This window comes from Nuphar pumila, chromosome 9 (assembly GCF_984573655.1).
Source record: "Nuphar pumila chromosome 9, dmNupPumi1.hap1.1, whole genome shotgun sequence".
NCBI lineage: Eukaryota > Viridiplantae > Streptophyta > Magnoliopsida > Nymphaeales > Nymphaeaceae > Nuphar > Nuphar pumila.
In genome coordinates this window covers 6,236,226-6,245,909 of record NC_143257.1, presented here as the reverse complement: position 1 = coordinate 6,245,909, position 9,684 = coordinate 6,236,226, and the positions used below count along the sequence as shown (strand labels likewise).

Here is a 9,684-nt window from a genome sequence, read left to right as displayed (position 1 = left end):
TTGGCTTACCAAATGCATCTAAACTGAATAAAATTCTGTTGGATATGGGATATAAACCGATTCATTGACATCCCTAGTTTTAGTTAAGAGTAAGACCCAAGCCTCCACCCAGATCAAGGAAGTGTCATCTACCCGGACCATCAATAGAAGAGGATCCAGATCCGGTTTTGACTGATTCTCCCCAGAACTGGGTTTTGGAAAATCAAGAAAAATCATGAACTGAAACGCGAATCTCTCAAAAAAAACATGAACTGAGACGCGAAGAGAGAAAACCTAGACTTGCATTTCTCGCCGCCAAAAACTCCCCAACGTTTTCTAATAAAAGAGGGATTTTTCTTTCCCTCTTATCAATTTTCTCACGCTCTTTTTCTCTTCGGCAGGTGAATCGTCTCCCGGAGGTTAGCCTTTCTATCCTTTCTTCTTCTTCTTTCTTTTGTCATCTTAACGTATAATTTCCCGTTGTTTTTTTTTTCTGGGTTTTTCGTTCGAAAAATCTTTCGTTCACGTTAGAAAATATAAAAGAATTTGGTGAATTCCTGTTTGGGTGTTGTTTTTTCTAGGATTTATTTGGAATGTCGAAGGATTTGGGCGGATTTCCTTCTGTATGCTTGTCTTTGGTGTTGTTGAATGCGAGGGATGGCCATGGTTGAACAATTAGGGATTTCTTTTTTAGGGTTTTTCTTGCGGGTAGCGACGGTGAATGGTGTTACTGTCGGGCAGTCTTCTTCTTCTTCTTCTTCTTCTTCTTCTTGATGTTGAATGTGGCGGATTAGGGTTTTGTTGGGAATTGATTGTTCTCTTAATTTAATAGGGTATCCAATGCGGGTATTAAATGCGATGCTTTTTATTGAGAATGATTTCGTGTAAGTGGAAAATCGTTGCTTCATTGTATGGTTTCCGTGTTGTTGGCCATGTTGGTATATGAAGAGGATTCTGGCTGTCTTTTCTGTTGTGCTTCACTGTCACTCGAGTCGTGTCAGGCTCCACATCCGCATCATTGTCACTGTAGTTGAGCTTTATCCCAATGATGTGGAATAGGCTCAGTATGGCATCCTTTTAATTGTATAGCTTGGTGGATATATTATTGTTCTTCATCACTAAAGCAGTCGGGGAATGTTAGTCTTGTAGCAGCTGTTTTGGTGGTTATTGTGGTTGTTTTAGGTGCAATTGTGATGAGGTGGTTGTGTAGTTATGGTGACAATTTGACATTTCTTTGCGATGTGGACAGGGAGCAGGAGCAGGGAGAAGCAGATAGTGGGGATAGGGTTTCTTTTGAAATTTCAAGGATGTGTCTTGATAGTAGAAGCCCACCACGGTCTCGGGTATACCGTAGTAGTGAACGTCCTTCTTATCGTGATGCGCCTTATAGGAGGGATTATCGCAGTTCCAGGTATGTGCTCTTATACTTTTGTTTTGATATTCGAATTTGGGGGCAGCTCTTTGTGTTGTTATTGAAAAGGTCTTTCCAGTGATATGATGCTGGTTTTATGCTTGTTTAAATAATAAAGTGAAAAAATATAGGCTCAAACATGACTTATGGCTGAGGCCAGACTAGTCTGTATAGTAGGCTCCAGCCTAGTTGACCAGTCCTAATCTTTTATCCCAAGTTGCCCAACTGAATTCATGGTTTGGTTGAATGCTTATGGTATTAAAGTTTTGTTAAAATTTGCTCCAGATAGGTACAAACTTGGTTTGAATCTAATGCTTTTGCACAAAATCCCTTCCAGTTCCATGCATAACATTTATGCATCTGTTTGGTTGAACAATTTAGGAATGCTTTGCATAGCCCTAATGCAGGTTTTTTTGTCACAGCTGTTATAAAGATTGATGTTTATTATAAATTTTAGATGTCAAATCTTCAGAAATATCGTATCATATAATAAAATTGTGAATTACGTTTAAAAATATGAACATTTAAGGATAAATGATAATAGGCTCAGCAAAAATGTTTATGGTTCAGAACAAGGTTGTACCTATCATATCGTAACCTATATCGGTCAGGCCCAAAATAAGATATGTATTGTATCATATGGTATTGTAAAAAATTGTACATTTTGAAAAAAATTAAAAATTCTAAAAAAAATCATAAAAAATAAAAAAAAATATAAAAATTCTAAAAAGCCATAACAATGATGAAATGCAGAAAACGCAACCATAAAATCACATGTGAAGCATTTATATCTCTATGAGCTACATAACACATCATCAATCATCAAATCTCACAAGAACAATGCAAAATAGTAATATCTTTAATTAAAAACATGCCACAAGATTCATCAAAAAACAAAAAAAAGTTTATGAATACTTACCAGTTACAAATTACAATATATAACCAAGTTTTTAAGAAGTATATCATCATCATCTTCTTCTTCGTGTTCTTCATCATCTTCTTCTTCGTGTTCTTCATCATCATCTTCTTCTTCTTCTCATCCTTCTTTGACATTCAAATCATCTTCCATTTTTGCCTCAATCATCTCTCTTTCTTGTTTTTTTTCTCTCAGGGTAGCTGGTAATTGCTGGCATTGTCATTTCACGGCATCCAGCAAATTCCTTGATATGCATGGGGCAACATTTTGTTGTGTCCCAGCTAAATGATGCTTCAACCGAGAGATACCATTCAAAAAAACTTTATGGCAATAGTTGCACTCTATTTTTAATCAGTTTTCACTCATTGCACGTGTGCACCATTGCCATGCGGGATCATTTGAAGTCATCTTCCTCCAAAATAACTCAATAAAGCAAGAAATAAGTTTTTTTTTACCTTAACCCACTTCTTTGGGAGAAAACTGTGGAAATGCACTCTTCCTTGACGAAATCACGAAAGTCCTCTTGGTGCAAAGATCGACCCCCAAAACGGTCTCACAGCTCCTAGGGTACGTGGGAAGCTCTCTTGTATGTTCCATACGAATGAGGGTTTGGGCCCTCAAAAGCCCTTTAAAACCCAAATTTTGCTCTTTTTAAAGTCCGTTGGTACCATATCATACGATACGAGCCGTATCATATACGAGACGGCCCTGTATCGTACGATACATAAGACACACACTCGAGATATGGGTGTGTATCGTATCGTGCCCTTGCATCGATACGATACAGACAACATTGGTTCAGAATGTAAGCTTATTAAATTTCACATGAAAACTACTAAATATCTTATGATCATAAGATGTGATGCATCAATGAAGCATCTTCATCATCAAACCTTGTCCCAACTACATGGGCTTTATGAATCTTGATTTTTGAATCTTTAATAGAGTTATAACTGAGTCATTCTAGAATCTTTCATATTTCATTTTGCTACCTCCACTAAATTCTTCATTATTCTTAACCTTTTCCTAATTTCTTCCACATGTATTTCATCATCTTTTTCATTGATGCAGTGACTTCTGTGCTCAAAACCATCTTAGACAGCTATAGTTTTTTTATTTATCGAAATCTTTTGATTTGTTGTATCATAACTTGCATCTTGACTGTAACACCTTTCTCACTATCTTTTTCATATTTTATGTTTTAACTACTAGCACTTAAACTGTCTAATAAGTATTATAGCATCTGTGGGCAGCACACACCTCATCACCTCATCTGAATAAAAGTTGTCTTCGTTGATGACTTGTGAAAATAACTACCTTAATGTAATCCAACCTCATGTAGTTTTCATAGTTTTTCAATCATAACATACATATATTGGATAATTTCAGCATATTTATGTGAAACCCTTTTCATCTTTAATCATGGTGAAATCAACTGTTTTAGTATATTTTCCATAATGTTTCTACAAATCAGTGACAACCATATGGCATATGCAAATCTCTTCTCTAAACTTTTTAGCAAGTTGTAGTAATAAGGAAATGACTTCTAGTATTGACCTTCTTGTCGTGAAACCAAAAATAGTTTTTGAAAACATGTGATTTTTTTAGATGTTACATTATTTTCTCCCAAAGCTTCATCCTTTGACTCATAAGTTAGTACAGTGATTAACATGATTTTGGATATACTCTTCATTTTTATATACAGGGACCAACTCCAAAATGCTCTTTAATCATTGGGAATTTCCTTGTAGAAATTATTCTTTTGGGGTTTAATGATGTATTTTCCTTCATCCATGTTTTCATTGGTTCAAATTCTCAGTAGTAGTTTTATCAATTATTACTTGATGGAGCTCTCTTCTTGGTATGCTTCATTCCTTCATCATTTATTTACAAACTCTAAAATATTTGTTCATTATTTAATCATTTTTAACCAAGGCCTTGTCTTTCATAGTTAATACGCCTTACGTGGTCCAGCTCTCCAGTTTTCAGCTAATTTATGTCATATAGACACGCCTGGGAGGTCGCCATACCCGTGTCGACATGAGGGCGGGTACCATGCACAGTGTTGGTACGTCGCAGGACGGGTCCCGCACTAGGTTGGGTTGGGTCTGCGTTAAAACCTTGGTTTGACCAAGGTCATTTTGGTCCTGCCCCATCTGATAAAATGCCCCCTCCTTCTCTCTGCTCTCCCGATGCCCTAGACCCTCTCCCTCTCTCTCCCTAGTCTTGCTCTCAATTTGAGTCTCTCTCTCCCCCCTCTGCTCCCGACTTCTCTCTCTTGATTCGCCTCTCTCATCTCTCTCCCTATATTGATTTCCCTCTCGATTCCCCATCTCATTTCCCCCCTTTCTCTCTTTGTCTCGTCCCCCCCCCCCCTCTCGACACTCCAACAACCTCCGGCAGACGACGAAGAGGTAGATGCATCTCTCAGCGACTGATATAGGGTGTTTTCAGTTTTTTTTTATTTTAGGGTGTCTCTTAGTTTATATTTTGATACATTTAGTTTATATTTTCAGTTTATAATTTACATTTATTTTGTATTTATGTGATTTATATATATATATATATATATATATATATATATATATTGCCGTGTCCCTGTACCCCCATCCATACCTGTACCCATGTGACATAGCAACTAATTGATATGTATATTTTACACCTTATTTTGTCCTTAGTGGAGATTTTGTTCATATTTAGTCTTATGACTGTCTTTTCTCTCTTTTTGGCTACCTGTTTTTAGCGCTTTGTATTGAATACATCAATACCTTTGATAAAAACTAACAAGTAATAATGTTAAGAAGTGAAAGGGAAAAAGGAACTCATATCTGCTTAACCATCTAAATGATGCAAGTAAACTAGTGGACTGCCAAACCACCAACATACCAAAATATTATAAAATTGTGACATTTAGGTCCTCTACCTTTCATTTTCCTGAACTACAATTAAAACACCATTAGATTAATTGAAATAAATAATAGTTAAAATGAATTCTAACACATATACGAAAGCACAATAGATTGAACCATACAGTTCAAGCTTACCTCTTGTCCATGGGCACCTGAGATGACAACTTCTAATGGTTCCTAAGATTCCAATGTTGTGGCCTTCAATGGTGCATACTCCTATCCTAGTGGTTATTTTTCAATAAATTTTCTTTTCTTATCTACTATATGACAATTTTATTAGCGAAAAATATTTAAAACTTCACCTCTTTTCAAATGTCTTTATCTACAGCTTCTTGCATAGCCTTTAAAAAGACCTCTTCTTCGATAGGCTTTGGTAGAATTGTTCTTTTTAGTTTCTTTATCATATGGTAGTTTTTATTAGGTAAAAGTATTTCAGAAGATGCTTCTCAGATCTCCCAATCTGAGAGGTCCTACATAATCTTTTCTTTTTCTCTTTATTTATTTATCATATGGGAGTCCCGACCATATCCTACATAATCTTTTCTTTTTCTCTTTATTTATTTATCATATGGTAGTCCCGGCCATATGTATGAACAGATGTACTATACTAGTAATAGCAGTGGGACAATGGCACAAGTTTAACCCGAGAATGTCACATTGAGAGCTTGTTTGGCTTTGGAAGTGGAAGCCCATTGTATGGTGAAGCATTTTGTGGAAATTTTTGTGGGAATTGGAAGTCATGTTATCATTCTTTATAACAACAACAACGCCTTCATCCCAAACAATTGGGGTCGGCGATATGAACCAAAAAGAAAATCATTTTGGGTCCTCCACATGAATCCTTCTCCTCCTATCATTTCTATCCAATGTCATGTCCTCGGTGAGGTTCAAAGCATTCATATCCTTTCTTATCATCTCCATCCAAGTCTTCTATCCAATGTCATGTTATCATTCTTTGATATTTATTAAAGGAAATACAATTGGAGGCTGGCCTCTGCCTCCCTTTATATAAGAGTGAGAAAAATGGAAAGAGATGGGAAGTAGAAAGGCAAATTGTTAATTTTAACAATTTTAACTTTTAAGTATAAAATCCAAGACTTTTGTTTGAAAAAAAAAAGATATCCAATGGAACTAACCCCAAGCACTATCTTGGTTAAGTATACTGTCATTGTGTATGAATTTGAACTATAAAAGAAAACTGGACGTGCTTTTTCTAGGTTTGGTTGACTACATAAAAGATGGGCTATGCTGTTGAATTATAGGATTTCTTGGGTATGGATTTGAATTATGAAAGTGGGTGTGTTTTAGTTTGTCTTTTATATTATGCAGTCTTTCTTTTTTGTGCTTTCTATAAGCGTGTCTTCAATGTTTTTCTGTTTTTGCAATTTATATTTTTTGTTGAACTTTAGTTGGTTGCTATATTGTGTATCTTAGTTCCCTTAAAATATTTTGTTTTTTTAACATAAGTTTTCATTAATTTACTTTATTATGGGTCGCGGTTCTGCAACCCTTACCGTCTTCTTATTATGAATTTTTCGTGGGATTCAAGTCTGTCATTTCCATTTTATATTCAGTACGTTTATTGTTTCTGAATAATTTGAGGCTCTTGGTTGTCATTTTTTGTGCATTTATTCTTATGTCTGGCTCCATATGTAGGTTTGTTTTTTATTTCTTTTAATTTATCATTCATGGGTTCATTTTTTCTGGCTTGCTAATTTTGTCTTCTGGTTTTTTGAACTTTCAAATTTAAAATTTAAATGTTTACTTCAAATTAATTTTGCTTCCTTTTCTGCTATATGTCTTACCAAAGCCAGTTACTCATTCCTCTTTGTACATCTCTAATGTCTTTTTACTGAATCTTTTCATGAAATAGGTATTGCCTTGGTAGCCCATTAGTTTCACATTTAGGCTTGATGATTTTGGCATCACATTGCTCCTCGAAATATTTAGCTATTACCACCACTTAATCAAAGATGAGCAAGGGGCCGTCAACATCAACAAACATAATAGCTTATCTGTTTTTGAAAATGGATGTCATTCCATGAGAACAATTGTCATTGTTTCTAAATGAGGCAAGGCATTTAGTTTGGGACTCGGGAAGGGAGAGATTATAGAACAAGGTGCTAGGGAGAAGCAGTGTATTATGTAGATACCTTAATGCCTCAAAGCATTTTGAGGAAAAAAGGTGTTCTGCTTTGGGTTTAAATTCTTGTCTTTAGAGACAGTTTTTATTTGTGGTTTTGACTGCCTCTAAATATCTTGATTTAATTTCACTTTCATTTAATAGAAATTTTATTATTTATTTGATATTATTTTTGTTTCTTCTCAATTTTAAGCAACTTCTGAACTTTATATTAGTTATTTTGACACTTATGGCTCAGTACACCTTGAGTCTTGCGCCTTGCCTTGCCTTTTTCCTTTTAAAACTTTGGGGAGAACCGACTTATAATATCAGACTATAAAATTTCGGTGCATGATTACATTGTTGGACAATTTTTTTCTAATGGATTGAAGTATGTAAACTTTTAAAACCTAGCCTTTGCTATAAGCATTTTGGAAGTGCGGATGATAGCAGTCATTGACATCTGCTGAAAACTGTTTGTTGAAAAAATTGGCTTTATTCAGGTAGAAACTAGTTTTTCTCAATTTTTTTAATTGCTCCAATGATATGATTTTTCAAACAGTCTTGGTATGTGCTAGAAAATGGAAATGTTGGTTGTCTCTTAGCTCTTTTGATTCATTATTTCCGGAAGCATCTATACTTTGCAGGTTGGTTTGTCTTGCTATTTTATTTGCAGTATATTTTGTTAGTGTGAATACTCGCAGTAGTTGTTAGTTGATCATCTAACGATGCATCTATACTTTGCAGGTAGCATTCCTGTATTAGTTTATCATGTTAATTGTTTATAGGTTAAACCTAAATTTTGTTGTGACCTTTTCAGGGGTGATAATTTGTGCAACAACTGCAAACAACCTGGACATTTTGCAAGAGATTGTTCTAATGCATCAGTTTGTAACAACTGTCAGCTTCCTGGGTAAGTTGGCAAATTATACAACTAAGGGCACGTTTGCTTCGGTCACGGGGGGATGAGCAATCACATTTCATAATCCAAAAGCTGTGATTGTTGGTGACAAGGTCAGTCTAGTAACCAACTTTCACAGGATTCAAGGGAGAAGCGTTCTCAAGTGAGAATCGCAAACAAAATATATTCTTTCTCATGTTTAGCTAAAACTTGAGAAAGTGCTGTGATTGACTTGCAGCTGCAGGAAGCTGATAAAATCCATAAACCACAGGGCATTGCAAACATGTCCGAAATATCTGCACCTACATTGTTTGTGAAACATGAACAATTAGATAATGGTATTGCAAAGCACCTAGGCAACTTACTGATCTGTCAGCTAACTCGTTCATCGGAAATGAAACAAGTTGGTTGACTGTGGTACTTTGGGTTTGCTGACTCACTCTTTCATTACATGTTAAGGCATATTGCTTCGGAGTGCACCACACAGACCATGTGTTGGAACTGCCGTGAACCGGGGCACATGGCCAGCCAGTGCTCAAATGATCCTCTCTGCCACATCTGTGGCAAGGGTGGGCATCTAGCGCGGGAATGCTCTAGCCCAGTTTTTCTACCTGGTGACACAAGGCTCTGCAACAACTGCTACAAGCAAGGACACATAGCAGCTGAATGCACTAATGAGAAGGCCTGCAACAAGTGCCGTAAGACAGGACACTTTGCGCGCGATTGCACAAACGAACCTGTTTGTAACCTGTGCAACATCTCAGGCCACGTAGCAAGACAGTGCCCGAAAGCTGTGGTTGATGGTGGTGTGCCATTCAGGGATGTGGCAGTATTCCGTTCGTGCAACCAACCTGGGCACATCAGCCGGGACTGTGTTGCATCAATTATCTGCAACAACTGTGGTGGCCGCGGCCACTTTGCATACGAGTGCCCCTCAGACCGGGCGTATGAATACGGGATTCGCAGGTATTGATCGAGAATCAGCTGCTTGAACCTTTAGATTTTACTTTTGCTATATCATTAGCAGATCGCTGGACTCTCTCGAAAAGGATTTTGTTTTCTTTTTTCTTTTTGAGTTGTATGTATTGATGAAGCTATGAATTTTGTCGAGTACACATCCAATTTTTGTGAATTTTCCATGCCTGTTGTTTGTTCTCAAGTTGGAATGCTTTTCCCAAAGGCTCCTAAAAAGGGACAAAGTGATCAAATGTTTTCAGAGGTGATGCTCTCTTCGAAAATTGCTGTTCGGGTCATACCACTGTCAACTGTCTAGCAAAGGAGTGCCCATACGCTGTCACAAAGACACGGGTGCAACCTGACATGCAACGTGAGAAAAAAAATTCAAGACACTATGAGACAATTTTTTTATTTTTAATCAATCTTTGTTATTTTAATTTGTAAATATATGTTTATTGAAATATTGTTAACATTTATTTAAAATATTAA

General features: G+C 36.4%; 1 protein-coding gene across 1 annotated transcript; it reads left to right on the top strand.

Annotated features, from left to right (window-relative positions):
* Positions 1–303: 303 nt before the first annotated feature.
* LOC149828313 (uncharacterized) lies at positions 304–9,397 on the top strand. The gene is made up of 4 exons (XM_090016818.1): positions 304–398; positions 1,229–1,390; positions 8,158–8,250; positions 8,698–9,397. The coding sequence occupies exons 2-4, from the start codon at positions 1,287–1,289 to the stop codon at positions 9,209–9,211; spliced, it is 711 nt and encodes a 236-aa protein (XP_089872944.1). The 5' UTR covers positions 304–398; positions 1,229–1,286; the 3' UTR covers positions 9,212–9,397.
* The last annotated feature ends 287 nt before the right edge of the window (positions 9,398–9,684 follow it).

What these genes read in the sequence shown, in the direction of transcription:
- LOC149828313 (XM_090016818.1), top strand. Translation starts at nt 1,287, where the DNA reads ATGTGTCTTGATAGTAGAAGCCCACCACGGTCTCGGGTATACCGTAGT. An exon ending in AGGGATTATCGCAGTTCCAG is followed by an intron (nt 1,391 to 8,157) that starts GTATGTGCTCTT and finishes TGACCTTTTCAG; the next exon opens with GGGTGATAATTTGTGCAACA. An exon ending in AACAACTGTCAGCTTCCTGG is followed by an intron (nt 8,251 to 8,697) that starts GTAAGTTGGCAA and finishes TTACATGTTAAG; the next exon opens with GCATATTGCTTCGGAGTGCA.